The sequence below is a fragment of the Rattus norvegicus genome, chromosome 8, assembly GCF_021556685.1.
Source record: "Rattus norvegicus strain SHRSP/BbbUtx chromosome 8, alternate assembly SHRSP_T2T, whole genome shotgun sequence".
NCBI lineage: Eukaryota > Metazoa > Chordata > Mammalia > Rodentia > Muridae > Rattus > Rattus norvegicus.
The window spans coordinates 129,634,946-129,655,983 of NC_141541.1; the positions used below are offsets into that span (position 1 = coordinate 129,634,946).

At 47.6% G+C, this 21,038-nt stretch overlaps 1 protein-coding gene across 7 annotated transcripts in view; it reads right to left on the reverse strand.

The window, feature by feature from the left end:
- Ano10 (anoctamin 10) overlaps nt 1-21,038 on the reverse strand; it is a 120,743-nt gene that overhangs the window by 70,685 nt on the left and 29,020 nt on the right. For all 7 annotated transcript variants that reach the window (XM_087561619.1, NM_001447084.1, XM_087561621.1 and 4 more), the window contains 6 exons: nt 12,273-12,392; nt 10,001-10,570; nt 8,631-8,686; nt 8,067-8,141; nt 6,454-6,636; nt 2,256-2,447 (listed from right to left, as the gene is read on the reverse strand). In XM_087561619.1, the coding sequence (XP_087417745.1) occupies nt 2,256-2,447; nt 6,454-6,636; nt 8,067-8,141; nt 8,631-8,686; nt 10,001-10,570; nt 12,273-12,392 (1,196 nt within the window). The remainder of the gene's footprint in view (nt 1-2,255; nt 2,448-6,453; nt 6,637-8,066; nt 8,142-8,630; nt 8,687-10,000; nt 10,571-12,272; nt 12,393-21,038) is intronic.

Consider the following 21,038-nt stretch of genomic DNA (forward strand, 5'->3'; position numbering starts at 1 on the left):
ATGAGGGATACTATTTGTTTCTTAATTCTCTCTGTGTCTGGTCTTACCATTATATTAATTCTGGTTCTTTAAGTATTGAGGGCTAGACTGACCCCAGATTTTCCCTGAGGTCCCAGTGTATGGGGAGGGAACGTAGCTCCTTCTCTAAGCCAGGAATAGTTAGGCAGAGCCAGTAATGGCCTGGGGCAGGGTCCTTAGGAGAGCTGCAGCTTTGGGTCCTGAGAACCCGACTCCTCCCACCCTCAAAGACTGGACTTATCGGTACCAGGGCTGCCGTGGGTTAGGTCTGTGACGCTACTGGGACCCTTGATCCCTAGGGCAGCTTGGTTAGCCTGTTGCTGACTCTACCCCACTTTGTGACAGTATCTGCTGGATGCATATTTCCCTGGAAACTGGATGTAAGATTCTGAACTTCCGGATAAGCTTGCTCGGCATAAGGCATTATTGAATATCCCTATGTACATGCATATGCAAGCCCCCCAGGCCCACCTGCTTCATCTCCTTCAGCTCTGATGCCCTGGTCCTTCCTCCTCAGAACCTCTCACTGAAGAATGAGCCCCTGGGTTCCGGTCTCATAAGATGATCTGGGAAATACTCCTCTTCCTCCACGGTCTCGAATTGTATAAAATTGGTATGACTTCTTTTTGAGTAGTGAAATCTGTGGTATAGTTATCTGAGCCAGATATTTTCTTCTGGGGATGTGGGCTCTAGACTCAACTTCCTTCACAGTCACAGAGATGTCCCCTCCTCCTCTCCCCCATTCATTGGCTGAGCTGCAGCAGGAGGCTCTGCCTTTGAAGGGAAGGTCCCCTCTACTAGTTGTCAAGCTCCTGTGGCCACACCCAGCCAGCACCCAGCAGCAGGTCCCCAGCACCCAGCGGCAGCAGGTCCCCAGCACCCAGCGGCAGCAGGTCCCCAGCACCCAGCAGCAGGCAGGTCCCCAGCACCCAGCGGCAGCAGGTCCCCAGCACCCAGCGGCAGGCAGGTCCCCAGCACCCAGCGGCAGCAGGTCCCAGCACCCAGCGGCAGCAGGTCCCAAGCACCCAGCGGCAGCAGGTCCCCAGCACCCAGCAGCAGGCAGGTCCCCAGCACCCAGCGGCAGCAGGTCCCCAGCACCCAGCGGCAGGCAGGTCCCCAGCACCCAGCGGCAGGCAGGTCCCAGCACCCAGCGGCAGCAGGTCCCAGCACCCAGCGGCAGCAGGTCCCCAGCACCCAGCGGCAGCAGGTTTGCAGACTCTGACCTCACTCCACTCCTGCTGGGCCCTGCTACTGTCTGTCTCTTCTCACTGACCATGTGTCTGCTTCACTTTCACTGAACTTGCTCTTTCTTCTTTCCTTTCTTCTACTGGCCTTGGGTTTATCTGTATTTTCTAGGGAGCGAACACTGAGATCCTTCCAGCATAAACGCCCAGTGCTGTGCGTTCCTGACGGCCCCTCCCTCATCAGTTGTGCCCCACACGCTTTTCCTCTGGTTTAGTATTTCTCATCTGAGAGCTTCTTTTCATGGGTGTTTGGTGCCGTCTGGTTTTCCCGTGGAGATCCTCTGTTATCTTCCGTCACTAATTACAGTTGCAACTCTTGAATGTGCTGTGTGTCCTGAGATAACTGGTGTCCTGTCCAACACTGCCTGCTGATGGCACCACCGAGCTTTCTCCACTTGTGACTTTCCTCTTCTATCTTGGGGAGGGGAGTATTTTCATCTCTAAGTGCAATGAGGGTTCATCCATTTCTTCTTTCTTGTCCTTTCTTCTGCTTCAAGACTGTTTCTGATGCATATGCCTTTCAGTTTAATGTTTTCTGAGAATGTGTCCCCCTTTTCATGGCAGAGTGCTCCTCTCTGGTACCTTTTCCCTCACAGTATCATAGCCCGCTCTGTTTCCCTCTTTTCTTCTCAGCAATGCTTCCTTTTACTTCCTTTACTCTCCCTGTTTCTACCAACCCATGTGGATTATTCTGTAAACAGTGCATACCCGGGCCACAGTCTCAGCCACTCTGCCAATCTCAGTCTTTAATATGTATCTTTAGGCCATTTGTAGTTAGTGTAACCATTGGTATGTTGGGATTTAAGTCAGACACTTGTTTTCTAGCTGATCCCTGGTTTTACTGTTTGCATTTCTTTCCTGAGTTATCAATATTACTCTTGAGTCTATTTTCTGGTATTTAGGGGTGTTCTGGGTATTACACATTTTCTGTTTTTAGAGTTTTCCTTTCCCCAAACTATGACCAGCTTTTCACATTGGTGAAAACACAGTTACCTGCCACACGCCAATACTGGCCGAAGGCTCTGAGAACGGTCGTTTGAAGACCCTACACATTTTCAAGGCATCTGAGTTGACTTCCGTGAAGTTGTTTAACACAGCAAAAGCAGCTGCTAACGGGTAAACGCAAGAGAAAAGGCTCACGTAGCCAAATTGCAGGAACAACTCCAAGTAATCATCAAAGGTCCCCTGAAATGTAGAGAGACAGCAGGCTTCGCTCAGTGTCCCAGGATAACCACTGCAATGCACACAAAGGGGGTCTTAGCTACTAAGGACTCAGGGTCTACGCCAACACTTTCTTCTCAACCACAAATTCATACAAATTTAAATGTGATTTTGCACTAAGTTGCTGAAATAAGGAATAAATTATTTAGTTGCCCATTTCCACAAATATAAGTCATTGAACTAATGATGTCCACTTTTACCAACATAAGACAAACAATGCCAAATCTAAACATGCTGTTCTTAATGATCCAAGAGCTGTATCCTTGCTAGCCATCTTTAATCCCAGCACTCAGGAGGCAGAGGCAGGCAGATCTTTGAGTTCAAGGACAACCAAAATTATACAGATACACACTCTAGAGGGAGGAGAGGATCCATAGCCACAGGCACTCAAGATGCCCAGACCTTAACTAGAAAGTGACGATGAGCTGGGAAGATGCTACACTGGGTAAAGGAGTCTGATACTAAGCCTGAAGTCCTGAATTTGCTTCCAAAATCCATATGGTGGAAAGAGAGGACCAACTCTTGTAAGTTGTCCTCTGGTCCATAGAAGCAAGCACGCACACACGCTCTACAGTCCTACATCTGACTTTTGCCCACAGGAAGGCTGAGGACGAGCTATCAGCTTGCTGAGTGAGCACCGAAAGACCCAACCAAAACAAAGATAGCACACCTCAGAGGATGGGTAACTCAACCACTGCCAATGCAAGACATGGCCCCATCTCTGTATGTATGAGTGTGTGTGGTGTGAGTGTGAGTGTGAGTGTGTGAGAGTGTGTGTGTGTGTGTGTGTGCGCGCGCACGTGTGTACATGTTAGGGTCCCCTGCTCAGAAAACCCCTTCCTTATTTCACAGTGTGCTGGGTGGCCCCTGGCAAGTGACAGTTCATTTCAAGGAGTCCATCCTCATACCCCACAGGGCTAGGTAGGGATGCAGTTCTAGGTGACTCTAGGTACCCACTGCTCACTGATAGTTAATCTACACTTTGGAGAGACTGAGAACCACCAGGCTTAGTTGGCACCAGGTAAAACCCAAGAGCAGGAAGAGAAAAATACAAATGTAGCCAAGCAAACACAAGCCCAAGGCACCCTTGACCTCTTAGGTGGAGGCCAGCAAAGGCTAACTGATGGCAGCCTTGAGAGTGCCATGTAGAGCGGTTATGGTATGTCAGTCAAAATCGTAACCTCACATTCCTAATTCACTGATAGCCTAAGACAAAGTTCAGGTTCCAGGGGCCCATCCCACCTTGCTCCTCTCTCACCTCGACAGGTTCCCTACGGAGTGTCTGTACCCAGTGCCAAACTGAATGTCAAGGGAAGCAGGCACAGAATGAAGGCAATAGGGTGGGGACTGCGGGATCGCTCGTTCTGAGATATTACATGTAGTGCCTGCTAGATGCCAAACCTATGCTCATGATGAGTAAAATGGGGCCTCAGTCTCATGACTGAGAAGGGAAGAGGGGTAGAATGGTCTCAACACAAAGTAAAGTCTTAGATACTCCTGATGAATATACAGTGCAGTAGCATGGTAAGACAATCAAGAAGGTAATAACCGCAGCAGAGAGAGAGCTCGATAGAGCTCAGTGCTGTTCATGACTCAAAACTCCTACCAAACAAGCATAACAGCCAACAGTGACAAGGTGGAGTCAGGAAGAAGGAAGAAAATGGACATAGCTGTCCATGCAGAAAGTCCAGCAAGACCCACGGGAAAGTGCTGGGAATACTAGGGAAGTTCAGCAGACCTGCTGGGTAAAGACAATGTCTGACACTGTCCGCTTGCAGCAAAGGCAGAGCCAGACCAGTGGCAGGGCACGGCTTTGGAGCACAGCTATGGTGCACGTGCCCACAGAAACCCAGTCACATGAAACAGAAAAACCCCTTTAAAATCTGCCACCACGTGAGCAAGTGGAGGACCCCACCTGCCACAGGACAACCCAGCTCACTGTGGCCAACACAAGCACATCAGCAAAATCACATTCTGAGGAAAGTCACAGAGGCTGATGCTGTGACAAGTGAGGTGAGGGAAGATTCTACACCTGCCTTCATCATCAAGCATTCTGGCCCCAACTCTTAAGTGTTATTGCAAATTCTAAGGCCATCCTTACGTGAGTTCTGTTAGAAATTAAGAATGAAAAACGTTTTGTTGTTCACTGAAATGACAATATATTAAATAAAGTATCTTTAAAAACAATTGCATTTCTCAAATGAGAAAATGTTTTCAGTGCAAGAGCGACGTCCAGGCACAACCCCGGCACGTATCCCTCCTCAGTCTGCTTGGTGGGGTGACTCTCTGGCTAGATGGCAGTGGCTGCTGGCTGGGGCACTGAGGGATTTCCATCCCTCCTCCCACAGCTACAAGGCTACAAAGCACTGGGTACAAGGGAGGGGTAGCAATGGACAGGGGCTCTCTGAGCTGGTCAGGTCAGGACACCCAGGGCTGCCAGAGGCTTCATTTTCCTTGCCTTCTCTGTCTGCAATTCCTCCAGTTTTCTGTAGTGATAAACTCCTTCCAGACTCACAGCAATACTTCAGACTCCTATGGCAGCCAGGGAACAACTGACCTCAGCGAGGAGCACATGGGTAGATGTTGACAGCACAGACTCCGGGCCAAGCAAGCAGAGTCTAGAATCCACTTTCTGGTTTGGTTACTGACCAATAACAGAACTGCACTGTCTATTTCTGCTCAGGATAATTCTAGAGCTTGTGTTGTCACACACAGGAGTGGACTATGGTCACACTGCTGTCTGTCATGCTTCATAAAGGAAGAAGTGTGAAAGCACAGGAGAGATCAGAGTGATGATTCTGGGCCATTCATTCTCAGATGAGGAAGGACTGATTCAGTGAGTGAATGTGAGTGTGAATGAGTGTGTGTATGTGTGTGAGTGTGTGAGTGTGAGCAAGAGTGTGTGAGTATGAGTGTGTAAGTGAGTATGAGTGTATTGAGTGAGAGTATGAGTGTGTAAGTGTGAGTGTGAGCAAATGAGTGGGTTGTGAGTGTGTGAATGAGTGTGAATGTGTATGAGTGTGTTGAGAGTGAGTATGAGTATGTATGTGTGAATATGAGTCAACTAGTGTGAGTGAGTATGAATGTGAGTATAAGTGTGCAAGTGTGTGTGAGTATAAGTGTGCGAGTGTGTGTGTGTGGTCTGCACAACACACAATGAGCCTAGAAAAAGCAACAGAGAGGCCTGGGAGGGTGGTAAATTTGGCAGAGTGAGAGAAGAGTTAGGTTTTTATGAACTAGATATTTTTATTACGAGCAACTAAACCTCTAATAATCCATGTTCATTTCCTCGAAATAACAGGTAAGTCCTCTAGAACTGTCCTGGGGCAGAGCAATGACTCAGCAGCAAGGAAAATATTAGGCTCCATGATCCACTCAATCCCCAAATTCACCCCACCAGGAAGCAGGATCCATGAGACACATCTGTAACTCCAGCACTCCAATTGTGAGACAAGAGGCAGGCACAGGAGGCTCGGAAGCTCTCAGGCAGCTAAGCTGGCCTGGGGTTTGCAGAGCAACAGAAACAAGAAATTCTGCCTTGACTGAGTGGGAGGTAGGAGCTGACTTCCAGAAGCTGTTCTCTGACTCCATGAGCACAGGCTCTCTCACACACAATACGTAAATTAGTAAGCTATACTGGCATTAATCTGATGTCCTAACAGTCATGGGTGAGCAGTTCTGCTGCTTCAGGGGCCATCTCTCCTGTGCACTGCCCCGCACCCTCTCTGTGAAGTGGTCAGGTAATCTCCACCCTCTGGTGTCACAGAGTCAAGTCAGAGGTATCATAATGTGTAGTTCTGTCCTTCTAGTGTCAAAGGGGTTCCTGCTGAGGGACCCACTGCCGAGGTCTTAGAGTGAAGCACACAGCACTTTGGAGACAATGAGCACACCGTGCACACACACACACACACACACACAGTCACACTCACTCACACTCACTAAAGTGTAACTTCGCAACACTGCACCTTACCAGGTAAGTGCCCATTTCCTTCTCCAGGAGGACTTGCTCATACAAGGTCGTGTCAACATCCGACTTCAATGCCCGCACTTTCCTCTTCACCCGCGCACAGTACTTCCGCTGGAGCCAGTAAGGAAGGAGAGATTCTACAACTTGGTTCAGGATCTGGGAGGTGATCAGGAGTGTGGCCAAGCTCTAAGGAGAGGAATGAGCGTCAACTCAGCAACAACAGAACAGAACCACAACATGCACAGTCTTCCAACACTCTAAACACCGCATGATATCACAAACACGAGCATTACAACGCTGGGTGTGAATGGAATGTTTCTAATTCATGAATAATATCAGAAGAAACCTGCTGGGCTAGGTGTGGTGGGACATGACTTTAATTCTGGAAGCAGAGGGAGGCTTGGTCTACACATGGATCCTACATAGTGAGACACTATCTGAGATAGATAGATAGATAGATAGATAGATAGATAGATAGATAGATAGATAGACAGACAGACGGACAGGTGGCCAGCCAATCCAGAATTCTCAGGAAGAGTAAGTTAACCTGACATTGTGACTGTGATCTTTGTCATCTTACCCAACTATAGCCAGGTTTCACAGGGTGGGGATCATGGCTGACTTAAATATTTTACAAGTGTGAGCTGTGGAAATGACTCATCAGTAAAATGCCTGCTGTGTAAGCATGAGGACCTGAGTTCAGATTCCCTGAGTAAAGAGATGGGCATGGTGATTAGTGTCTGCATCCAGTTCTGGGGAGGGAGGCAGAGACAGGAAGATCCTTGGGGCTCAGTGGGCAGCTAGTCCTGCTTAACTGACAAGCCCCAGGTTTAGTGAGAGACTGTATCTCAAAAAAATAAAGTGGAAAATAATCAAGAAAGACACTCAGCATTAGATGTGCCTTTGCATACACACGCATATACAGGAGAAATCAATACTCTGAAGGACTGTAGAGATGGCTACTGGTAAAAAGCATTAGCTGTTCTTCCAGAGGATGAGGTTTCGATTCCCAGCACCCACATGGCAGACACAGCAGCTCTCAGTCATCTGTAATTCCAGCTCCAGGGGATCTGATACCCTTTTCTGTCTCCCCGCCCTCGGCCTTGGTATCTGGTACTTGGCATATAGGCATAGATGTGGCCCAGAAACTCATACAAACAAAATACAAAATTTTTAAGAAAGAAATTAATACTTTGAATTCAATTTATTAGTCACTAGTTTTATATGATCCAGAAACTATGATACCATTAATGCAGGCAGGACTTTCCCAAACATTTCTTACATGAAACAGAGCCACACAGGATCTGCTACTCTCTCAGGTTTAACATGTTATTAATGTAAAAATGAAGTTTGCAAGACCTGATAAAGGTTATCCTAACCACCTACATCAGTGACCACAGATCACAGGCTCTGGACACCTGTGCATGAGAACGGCCTTGGGAGGGGTCGGTTCCGCTGCCTCAAACAGCTCAGTTGCAAGATCATTAGACTTAACTAACTTCTCCACTGAGCAGAAGACATTGAGCTAATGCTTATTATTTAATGGGGAACCAAAATAGACAAAATAAAAGCACGAAGCACCTGCCCCCTCCCCAGCATCCCGTTACCACACTCACCTGGCGCAGAAGCTTCATGTCCTTCAGGACAAAAGCAATGTAGAAGAGCGAGGCGAAGCAATTCAGAAAGTTGAACTGTCAAAGAAGACGACAGTGTAAAGAGCTCTGCAGCACAGCGCAGCAACCGCCCATCCCTCCTAAAACTGCTGCAGACAAGGACTTTGGGTGCTTCCCTGTCCCCTCAGGCCCAAACTCAACTATCAACTCTGGAGGTGAGAGGCGTTCAAAACACAGAGCGAAGGGCAAGAGCAGAGATGGGAGGAACTGCATGGGACCTCACACCCCACAGACCCTGCATGTAGGCTCCCTGCTCTTGTGTACAAAGCCTGCTCTGACCAAGCACCCTCCGCGCCAGCAGCACCTGCAGGGGCCGCAGCCCTCCTTCTCCTTCCATGGAGCTTAAGGCTGCCTGCCCCACGGAGATGCTGGCACCCAGGCGGCCAGAGCAGAAAGACCCTACTACACTGAGTAGCTCAGATCTGGAAGTCACTTTGTGCCCACGGACACCAGGAGGTAGCAGGATGGCACTGCGTAAGAGACCACGGCTTAGAAGATGCCACTTACCACCAACACTTTCAGAACAAGATGATTCTGGTAGGCAGATTCCAGTCTGTGATTCTCTATAATGTGAAGAGGAGAGAAGACTATCTCAGACAAGAAGCAATGTAGGTTGTCATGGAGCGGATTAGTGGGCCTGTGCTCAGAGGCACCAGGCATCTCCAGCTGTCAGTCATAGCCATCCAAAACATCGATAGGGCACATTCTCACCCATTGAAATATCACTGTGATTGGGGATGATTTTTACTAAATATGAGAAAAAGAAATCTGGGAAGTGTTGGCAACCCAACCACCCAAAAGAGGAGACTGTACTGTAATAGTAAAGTGGTTGCAGAGGAAGCCTCACAGCTCTGTATGGGGCCTTGGGCAGGATTAACCTGAATTGAGATTTTAGCCTTGAAATAGAGACATTATATAGTGGCCCCAAGACAACAGAAGCAAGAACAGAAAACATCTTGGAAGACTCCTGCAGTGAGGCCTGGCCTTCACTAGCACACACTACCTGATCTCAGCCCGTCCATGCTGCCTCTGGCTTCTCAGCCTCCTGCCATACTGTAGGGCTGGCTGCTACCTGAGTGGCTGTGGACATTGGAACATATGACCTAGTGTGGAGAAAGCCCCGAAAGAACTGGCTGCTGTTACTAGAGGACAAACAGAAACAACATTGGGTCCTTTAAGTTAAGGCCCAGACCTCTTCCCACAGGATAACACAACACACTGGCTTGAATGGACAAATACTGAATGACCTATGAACTCCACTTTTAAACTCTATCTGGGTTCTCTTTCCCACAGATGTATGCATGCACACCCACCCTTGAGCCTCCATCAATGACGGAGGGATGCAAATCTCAGTTGCTCTGGAGACATTTTATTTTTCCCTCAGCATGAAACAGGATGTTTTGGTGTTGGACAGGTTTTACACAGATATGTCTGAGCTACCCTGACTATACCGTATAGTGTTGGTGCCTGAGTAAATATCAATACCTTCTTATCCATAAAAGCACAGAAGCATAGAGGGGCACCCAGAACCTGGCATGTCACTATGGGGCCACAGTCTGGAGATGAGAGGAGGTCACAGGCAAGCTGTGTCTTAGATCTCCATAGCAAGCCCAGAGGACTGCTATCTATTCTGCTGTCATGTGAGCCCAAACATCTAAGCAACAACTTATTCATATGTGTGCATGTGTGTACAGGTGTGTGTGTGTGTGTGTGAGGCATGATTCTCTCCTTCTGCTATGTAGGTCTCAGGGATAAAACTCAGTCCTCAGAATGGAGGACAGTGCCTTTAACCAGCTGAGCCATTGCTCCCTGACCCTCTGACCTCGAGAAGCACATCTTAAAGGCAAAGAGACATGGGACAAAGTGTGGAGGCTTACCCCAAGACGTTAGGAACTCAGCAGCATATCGATAGAGACGGTTCATGATCTCGATCACAATGGCATAAACAATACTGGGCACGTACAGCAGGAGGCTGGTCCACTCAGACCCACTGTCCTCATGGAGACTCAAGGCCCAGTCCTCCATGTCAAAGTAGATCATCATGACATAGAGGGAGAAGTAGAGGCAGAGGCACACAAATGGCAGAGAGACCAGGTAGGTACGCAGTTGCCTCTTGTAGCTGGAGTAGACGGGCTCCTCCCTGCCAGTGACTGAATTGATGCCAAGGACTCCATGAAACCCTGGCCGGGGTTCCTCAAACTGCCTCTTCATGACCAGTGTCCCCCAGCGATAGGTCATGTTGGCACAGCCACGCTTCCACACCTCCAGGATCACTGTGGACCAGATGAGGTTGAACGAGGCAAAGATGACATACTTGTCGTAGTCTTCCCACACGAACAGGTAGTAGGGCAGCCCAATGACGGCCATGGGAATTAAGGCAAAGGTAAAGTACTCCAGGAACCCAAAGTACAGGGCGATTGTCTCCCCGAAGTAGCCACGAATGCTATCTGCAGGGAAAGAAGGGGGAACTGAGGTACAGGCCACCAAAGATGGCCACACTACTGCAGCATAAGCAGACGTGCACCTCCACTCCCATTCCGTGTGGGGCACCCACTGTCCTGCACGCAGCGCAGCCCCCCACCTGTCAGCACGGCAGCCTTGCATTTCCCAAGTTCACAGCTCAGGCATCAGCTGCCGGAGTGACTCTGTCAGGGGCTTTACCTCAGCTTCTCCCTCACTTCCCCTTCACCTAACAGATACTTTCTTCCCAAATCAAGACAAGGCTGTTCATGCACACTTTCATATAAACATTGGTCAGGAGGCAGCCTGGGCAGCCTGCTGACAAACCAAAGAGGCCGTTCATACAGTACCTCTGCCAACCTTGGTCACATGGGGAATCAATCCCTGGGCCTCAGAGCAGGTACAAGAATAGGATAAGGGGGAAGGGAGGGCGACAAGTGAGAGGAAATAGTTCTTAATTATACAGTGGATTTTATTAGGTATTAGGTTTTAGTTTTTAGTTTAGTTTAGTTTATGTATACATGTATGTCTGAGTGTATGCATATGCACTACATGCATACAGTGCCCACAGAAGTCAGAATGAGGTATCACAGATCCCCTGGGGCTGGAGTTACAGTACAGGTACCCTCAGAGGCAGGAAGAGGACGCCAGATCTCCCTGAAGCTGGAGTTGTAGGTGGTTGTGAGGCATCCAATATGACTAACTGGAACCAGTCAAGTCCCCTGTAAGAGCAGCAAGGCGTCTTAACCTCTGACCATCTCACTAGCATTCCATCTCGCTTCTTGTTCAACATTGTAAACAGTTGTTTGTGGAAATGAAGATCAGAAGTAAAAAAATAAATAAAGAAGGATTCTCTTAAAATAAAAAAGAAATGTCCTTTAAAGAAAAAGAGATGACAGCAACACTTAGTGAAGCTCCAACTTGAATACTGTCTCCATGCTTAAAATCTTAGCAAAGGCCAGGTGTGCTCGCTGGTAGAGCATTTGTCTAGCATGCTCAAGGTGTAATCTCCAGCACTGACAAGAAGGTTTACTCAAACACATAACTAAACCAAAATGTTTGAACATTAATATTGACGTAGCTTTCCATAAAGTAATATTAATATATTCTGCAAAAATTCATCTTATTCAGAGAAAATAGAGAATTTCTCATTGAGTCTGGCTCAACTCAAGCACAGCTTGGCCGCCATTCTGGAGATAGAAAATTTCAAGTACTAAATATTCCCAGTAGGCTGTCCTCACATGAAGATGTGGTTTGTCTTTGCTGGAGAGATCGCTAGGCAATTCAGAGTGCTTGCTGCTCTTTAGAGTGCCCAGGACCTGTGTTCACTCTGCATCCAGTAACTCCGATTCGCCTTAACCTGACCTGATGCCCTCTTCTGGCCTTTGCAGGCGCACATGCACATGCACAGCCTCAACCACACCGCAGTACACACACACACACACACACACACACACACACACACACACACACACACACACACCTAAGCAGACGAGATCTTATTTTAGAGGATATATATTCACAAGGCTACTCTGAGCTTCCTATGTTGTAGATCAGATTTAGCCAAAGCCTACATGAGATTTTAAAAGCAACAAAGCCGTCTTTTTGCCCACGCAGCTGCTAAGCACTGGCAGGAAAGTACTGAGCAGACAGTGGCTTCATCCATGGGACACAGGCAGTGACACATACCTATGGGCTGATACTTCAGAGCAAACCGAGTGTACCAGGTGTCCTCAAGCTTCTTCAGGGCCTCCGTGTCATGCAGTGGAAACACCTGGGTCACGATGCCAGATGTGAGCAATCTCCTCACTGCAAAGGAAAGCGTGAGAACTGCCTAAGACACTAGCGTAGCTTAGGATGCCCTCAGCAACAGTGCAACTTAATGTACAACCAGATGTCAAAACATAGGCTGAAAACTGTGCACAAATATACTGATGCTTAAGTACAGAACACCAATCGCCTTATACGCCTCACAGTGCTTTGATCATTTGAGCTGTGGGATATACAACCTTTTTTAAGATTCATTTATGTGTACACATGAGTGCTCTATTTGCATGTATGTCTGCAGGACAGATGAGAGCATCCGATCCCTTTATAGATGGAACCTCTGGAAGAGTACACAGTACTCTTAACCACTGAGCCAGCTCTCCCACCCCCTCTAAAGCCTTGCGGGGTAACTATGAGTGTAAAGGAATTCTCCTTGTACAGTTGTAGCATCTCCCTGCTGTGATTAAGTCTGGGTTGAAGAAGAATTGTTTCAGGGTTTTTTGCCATTATGAATAATACTGAAATTCTTCTTTTTCAGATTTATCTATTTCATGTGTATGAATGTTCTGCCTGTGCATTGGTATGCACAGAGGTCAAAACAGGGTATTGGAGTCCCTGGGACTGGAGTTACAGATGGTTGTGAGCCACTATGTGGGTGCTTGAAACCCAACACAGGCCTCTAACTGCTGAGCCATCTCTCCAGCCCCCCAAAGATCCTGAAATTATTATGCATACATTAACCCACTTCTTCATTTCTGTCTCACTGTATACACTTAGAATAGGATTTCCAGGACCAATGGAAATTTTTAAATTAATTTTAAACCTGAATACATCTTATAAATTTGCTCTCCTGCCCCAGTACTCTGATCTCTGCTGGCTACTTGTCCTCTCCTGAGGCACATGAGATGCTTCTGTGACAGCGGCGTTCTCACTCATGTCCATCTTTCCAACCCGATGACAATATGTATCCATAAACAGGAACTTCAAACTCACAGCACTCCCTCCTTCTCTATGCAGTTGGGTGACCAGCATGGCTGGAACATTCACACACAATATGGAAAAGAAACACAGTGGACCAAGTGCCTCCTCACCACACTCGATGGACCCAGAATCTCTTATCTGCTATAGGTACTGACGCTAGTATGCCGGATCTTCAGTTCTCAGGCCACACTGGGGGGCTGGGGTACTTTTCCCATGAGTCTTTGGGGTAGTTTCTTACTAAAGAGAATGGCTGCTTATACAATGGAGTCTGCATCAAAAAGGCAGGTCTACTACCTTCACACCCTGATGGGATCTCAGCTCTACTAAGTGGAGGAAAAGAGAACTCCTTACCATGGGTCTTCTTACAATCCATTACTCAGGCTCTATACAGAGGAGGAGAGGACTTAAAAGGCAAGGTGCTGCGAAGGGTCCCCTATCTTAGTGACTGGAAAAGAAACCAACTGAAAGAAAGTACCAGCTCTGAGGTAGAAAGACACATATGGTTTGAGGTCCACAGCATCAGGTGCTGTCAGCACCTTCTGCCAGTTCTGTATGCTAGGATTTCTAAGGACTTTTCTTTGGCTAACATGACTAACCACCCACAACCCGAGTCCTGGCCCTTGGTGTAGCGGTGCACAGCTGCAGCAGGGTCTTCTCCCTCACAGTGTTGTCCACTGCTGCCCCAGTGGTCTGAGCTGGCTTGTAGCACCGAAGTTTCAGGTTCTCCTACACAAGCTGACTTCACTATGGAAGGCGCTCCAGCAGGCTCAAATATATCTGCTTATATATCTTCAAAAATAGGACAGTGAGTGGAACCTTTACAAAGACTTCAAGTCTAAATTACCAGCTTCTCATCACCACCAATGCCAGAGCATGGTTCTGGTTTCAGCTCTAAAAATAGTGGCTGGCTTCTTTACAAACCTCCAGCCTCCTCGTGTCAGCTCCAACTGTAATTACAAGGAAGGACTCTTACCTTGAAAGGAAAATAGGATTGTGCTTGGGCCTAACAAAAGAAGGCAGCAACTCCAGGCAGATCCTTCCTTTCAGAGTGCTGACAATTCATCAATAGCCACTCCATGCTGGAGTGACTTATGAGAGCCACTGGATGGTTGGCAAACCAATTAATATCTCACCCAAGGGAATGAAGGGTGGCCTGGTCTGAGGAGCACAGAGCAGCAAGGCAGTGACACTAACACACAGCTGCCTCTGGCTGCCTGATGCACTCACCTCAAAAGGGAAGCCATCTCAGGACTCGGGGCAGACTCTGTGCAATGGGCAGCTGGCCACTCCTCCTGGATCTGACCAGACAGTAGAAAGCTGAGGAAGGGAGGGTTCCACAGCAATGGATGGTCAGCACAGCCCCGCATTCCCTGTGGCTGCTGATGTATGGTAAGCAGGCTACTTCCATCCAAACAGCAAGAGGGCTGCACCCAGAATCTATGTCTCCTGTGTTTCTCATTTGTTTTCAAACCTGTTTAACATGAAGACTACAAACAAATCCATGTGACCAAACACAGTGTTCATGAGCTTGTGTGCTTGTGTGTGCCATGTATAATCTAATGCACACATATTTCAGTGGTTGAATATCCTTGCATGCATTCCTGGTTGTGGTACTTGGGGTTCTAGGACAGACTCCCCTCTCCACCTTGTGTATCCGCACACAGAGGACGTCCTAAAGAAGATGCTGCTGCCTTCTAAAGCACAGCCTTGGCAGCCTTGTAATGGTAAAGACAGCAGATGTGTTAGAGCACATGCTACCTGCTCTTTTGTTACTGTAACAGAGGACCTGAGCTGGGTTAACTTTATAAGAAACAAGGTTTCTTCACATCACAGTCCTGGAGAATCCAGGCATAGTACCATCTCTCGGCTCTAGTGAGAACTCATGCTGCGTAAAAGGGGCTGTGATGACACTGACAAACAGGAAGCTAGGCTGGGCTTGGGGTACAGCATTCTCCCGGTGAGCCCTACCAGAGAAAGCGTGGAAACTCCAGGTAAACCTGGTCAAGTCTACCTGGTTGGCTGATTGGTACAGAGGAACAGAGAGTGGGGGGGCTTCCAGCAGCTCCAGGACCTTGCTTTTGTGCTACACAGGGGTGTCTGTACTATACTGTACTGGAACACCACCTAGAAGTATCTGGAACATGCCTCAGCCAAGTGAATGAGGAAGACTATGTGTACCCTTTTGGAAATGCATCAATCAACATTCTGTTGATACAGAATGTGGGAAGCTTAGTTACCTAGAATACCAGAGACAACAACACTTACTTGTTCATGAGACAAAATTAAAAACAATATCAAAACCAATCCAGAAACATTAAAAATAAGGTTTACAAAACAAAAATTTACAAATGTAAGACACAAAGCATGAAACAAAGCCTTTAAGGTCAACAGAGGGTAAAACGTCTATGAACTCAGGCAGAGCAGGCAGTCCGTGGCCTTGCTCCAGAGTTCCTGGGACGCAGGGGGGACATGGATGAGCCTCCAGGATTTGGTGCACATCTGTAGCGCCTTGCTAGCTACTACCAGGAGCAAGGCCATCAGCTTTGGTGCTGAGTCAGGGCCAAGCCCTGCAAGAACAGCACTCCCTAGAAACTCCCTACAGAGCACTGCCCCCAGGGGATTCACTGCAGGACAAAGCCTAAGCCTCTCACTATCACTGCCTCTTCCTCCCATGCCCTATTCCTCCAAAACTGCCAACCTGGGGAAGACAGAGCTTCATCTTAAATTAACTCATACTTGTCATCTCAGCATTGGGGAGGCTCAAGTCAGAGGATTGCTGCAAATCTGAGTGCAGCCTGGGCTATAGACTGAGCTCCTGACTCAAAAACACAACACAAAAAACAATAATAAGTACTAATCACAAAAAAAGATAAAGGTATGTGATGAGGAAACTGAGAGGACTGAGAAATCAAAGCAAAAAACTAGCAGACAATAGCAGGAAGTCAGTGTCAGGAAGTCACAGTGTCAGGAGTCACTGTCTCAGTCTCAGGAAGTCTCAGTGTCAGGAAGTCTCAGTGTCAGGAAGTCACAGTGTCAGGAAGTCACAGTGTCAGGAGTCACTGTGTCAGGAAGTCACAGTGTCAGGAAGTCACAGTGTCAGGAAGTCACAGTGTCAGGAAGTCACTGTGTCAGGAGTCACTGTCTCAGTCTCAGGAAGTCTCAGTGTCAGGAAGTCACAGTGTCAGGAAGTCACTGTGTCAGGAGTCACTGTCTCAGTCTCAGGAAGTCTCAGTGTCAGGAAGTCTCAGTGTCAGGAAGTCACAGTGTCAGGAAGTCTCAGTGTCAGGAAGTCACAGTGTCAGGAAGTCTCAGTGTCAGGAAGTCACAGTGTCAGGAAGTCACAGTGTCAGGAAGTCACAGTGTCAGGAAGTCACTGTCTCAGTCTCAGGAAGTCACAGTGTCAGGAAGTCACAGTGTCAGGAAGTCTCAGTGTCAGGAAGTCACAGTGTCAGGAAGTCACAGTGTCAGGAAGTCACAGTGTCAGGAAGTCACTGTCTCAGTCTCAGGAAGTCACAGTGTCAGGAAGTCACAGTGTCAGGAAGTCACAGTGTCAGGAAGTCACGGTGTCAGGAAGTCACAGTGTCAGGAAGTCACAGTGTCAGGAAGTCACAGTGTCAGGAAGTCACTGTCTCAGTCTCAGGAAGTCACAGTGTCAGGAAGTCACAGTGTCAGGAAGTCACGGTGTCAGGAAGTCACGGTGTCAGGAAGTCACAGTGTCAGGAAGTCACGGTGTCAGGAAGTCACAGTGTCAGGAAGTCACAGTGTCAGGAAGTCACAGTGTCAGGAAGTCACTGTCTCAGTCTCAGGAAGTCACAGTGTCAGGAAGTCACAGTGTCAGGAAGTCACGGTGTCAGGAAGTCACGGTGTCAGGAAGTCACAGTGTCAGGAAGTCACAGTGTCAGGAAGTCACGGTGTCAGGAAGTCACAGTGTCAGGAAGTCACGGTGTCAGGAAGTCACAGTGTCAGGAAGTCACGGTGTCAGGAAGTCACAGTGTCAGGAAGTCACGGTGTCAGGAAGTCACAGTGTCAGGAAGTCACAGTGTCAGGAAGTCACAGTGTCAGGAAGTCACTGTCTCAGTCTCAGGAAGTCACAGTGTCAGGAAGTCACAGTGTCAGTGTCAGGAAGTCACGGTGTCAGGAAGTCTCAGTGTCAGGAAGTCTCAATGCTATGAGCATTATGCAAGGAAAAGCTGACATAGTGAAGAGATCCCAGCAAACACTTCTCCAAAATGAAAATGCTAATAGGAGCTGAGAGAACAGAAAGAACAGCAATGCGAGAAAGCATGAAATAACTACAAATTCCAAATCAACAAAGTTACAAAGAGGGAAAGACAGAAATGCAGGTGGGAAAATTTGTATATAAGCCTAGGACTGTCGATGTTGCAGCGGGTACATAAAAGCCCACACATACACAATCCACTAGGACAGTCAATGATCCAGAGGGTGCAGAAGAGCCCCCAACACACACACACACACACACACACACACACACACACACACACACACACACATCACTACAACTATGGAACACAGTCAATACCACCAAGTCATCAAAGGCAGTTGTGAAAATGTTTCCTCAAGTAACAGCAAATCATTCTTATATGGCGACTGGATGATGCCCAAGAAAAGAACTGACAAAAACCAGTCTAGTCTTTCCTGTGGTTGGCAGCGCTTAGGTTGCATGATGTAAAACAGTAGGGTTTGTCAGAGTTGGGCAGCCTTCATCCAAAAGTCCAGGGAACTGGAGGTTCCCAAATGGGTGGGCACAGCTAAGTTGGCCAAGCACTAAGAGCTTGCTCCCTACAAGGAGAGCTATTTCCACACAGGACTTGTTCCCACAGCACTACACCTGTGCCTCCAAGGTAGTACTGAGGTCGGCTGCATGATCCAGTCTACAGAGGACTGCAGAGAAACATATCATGTGTAGTAGCCACTTTGGTAAAGCCTCCAAGAGTATGGCCCTCAGATCCTCTAAGCATTGGGTAGGGAGAGGTTAACATGGAGAGAGGACAGCAAAGTCATGGGAGGGGGCAGGGGACAATGACAAAATACCTCATATTTTTCTCATATGCAAATCTAAATTTAATGTGAAAGCAGAAGGTAGAGGTTTTCAGTTGAGGAGTGGCCAGGAGGAGGGGGTAACGGAAGGTCATGGAGGAGGGAACATGAAGTCAGAAATATACACATATGAAAATATCACAACATCTATTTTCTGTACAACTAAAAATTAATTAAAAAAAATACAAACAGGGGCTGGGGATTTAGCTCAGTGGTAGAGCGCTTACCTAGGAAGCGCAAGGCCCTGGGTTCGGTCCCCAGCTCCGAAAAAAAGAACCAAAAAAAAAAAAAATACAAACAGGTAGTCAAATAAATTAAGAAAATGTTGTATTAAACTATTGGATGTATTTTAATGTCATGTCAAACTTGATTGAATAAATTTTTAAAGTAGGCATTGCCTAGCCTTTTTCATTGAAAAGAGGAAAGGAATAAGACATATCATGAGGTAAAAGTTCTGTCTGAAGCACAGAAAAAGGCAATTTCAACATGAAGTATAACACCAACCCACACTGCCCAATTCAGAGTAGGGCAGACTAAACAGCGCACATCCAAATTACAGTGGGTGGGACAGGAGTGCCTAGTGTGTGTGGAGCCCAGGCCTTGGCCACCAGAGTCACAGAACTGAACGGCATCAACAGGGGAAAAAAGTCTGCAGATTGGGCTGCATGTAAAACAAATTCTAACACCGGATGCAGCTACAATGACCCTCAGCAGTGCCAAAAGCAAAGGGTAAACAGAAGCAGGCGCCTGGAGTGAGTTCAACCTTATCCAACACTAAGCAGTGAACAAACAGTGATCGTAACTGTGAAAGACGCGCTGCACTGGAGTCCTGCCAAAATCTTCATGCAGCTAAAAATAAAACTACAGGGCAGAGAGCAAGCACGTGCACAGCACACCTTACAGACAGCACAGTGCCAGACACATGACGGAATTCCCATAGTTAACAATCTCTAGGATTATGACTGATCAAGAAAAAAAAATACAAACGATTTTTAAAAGTAAATGGCAAAATTAAGTTGTAAGATGAACAGAAATAAACATCAGAAACACAATAAAAATAAATAAAACATTCCTATCATTTAAAAAAGCAGTAAGTGGTATTCATCAGGAGTTGTAAGATAGGTAGAGTCCACCAGCAGGGGGCGAGAACAGGCTCACACTAGAACACCATTGTCCACACGCTGATGACACAGAGCCTGAGCCTCACAACCTGCCAGGCACTGTGGAGTCTGACAAGCTCTTAAACATCCAGTCTAAGCCAGCAGCAGAGTGGGTGCTTTTCTAACCCTAATAAGGATGGCCTCGGGCAAAGACAGTGTGTGACGTGGAGACAACAAGCATAGGAAGCAGCTTGGTGTGTCCGTCCCCAAAGACTCACACACCTGTGATCTGACAGCCACCCCAGGCCATTCCTACTTTCTCTGTGACTGAAGCAATGGAGGAAATGTATTAGATATCCATCGATATAAAGACAGACTCACGGTGGGACAAGTGGCCTAGGAAAGGAACACACTGGAGTTAACTCAGAAGCCAGATGAGCAGAGCATCCTGCAACAACAGTTAGGCATCTATGTGCAGTCCCCATTGTTTGACAAAGTGCTCTCCGGACCGATGCCTCTCAGGAGAGAAATGCTGGGGAGATTGCAGCCTGGGACAGAAAGGAGGTCCAACAAGACCTCAACCAGTCTTCAAACTCAGACGCTGGAAGTTATGTCTCCCTTCTGCTGTGATCCTCCTCCAGGGAGAACAAAGACGAAATGTGCAAACTGCCCCAGGGAGTGTCTTCTTGCCTTATGGTGTACACAAAAACTGCTTGTCTTTCAAGACAGGGCTTCTCTGTGTGTAGCTTTGGCTGTCCTTGAACTCATTCTGTAGACCAGGCAGGACTCGAACTCACAGAGATCCTCCTGCCTCTGCCTCTGCCTCTGGCTCCTGTGCTGGGATTAAAGGTGTGTGCCACCACCACCTGAGCATGGTGTGTTAATACCATAATAAAAGTAAAAGCCCCCATTGATCTAGACACCTAGAATACAGTTTGCAAGACACAAGGACAACTGTTGCAGCTCACTTTGAGGGTGTGTATGGGGAGAAGGTTCCTAAAAAAAAAAAAAAAGTCAAGATAATTTATCCTAAGAAAGTACTGCAATATTTAAAACAAAAGGTCAAAAAAGATTAAATTTTGGAAAAATGCCATCAAACCAAGGCAAATCTGCATCCCACAGACAGATTGGGAGACAGAGTCACATGGGTTCAGAAACAGAGACCAAGGAGCGGGTAGGCAGAGACCCAGCACCTGACACAGTTTTATCACACGCAGACGAAAGGTGAAAGGCCTAGTGTCCAAATGCCAGTGAGAAACTGCCCTATCCAAAGATCCCAAAGGCACACAAAGGGCACACGCACGGGGCAGCCTCCACCTGGCCCCGAGAGCCTGCAGGCGCTCAACAGCACACAGTGGGCAGCCTCCATCTGAACCTTGCTTTGAGCACACAGGCTTCGAAGCACATAGGGTGGCAACTAGGAAATGTCAGTGGTTCTTGAAGCACTGCCCTCCTGCCTGGAGACTGAAACCAGGCCGGGTGTGGTGACACACACTTGTAATCCCAGCTCTTGTGAGGCAGAGGCCAACTTGGTCTACATACTGAAACT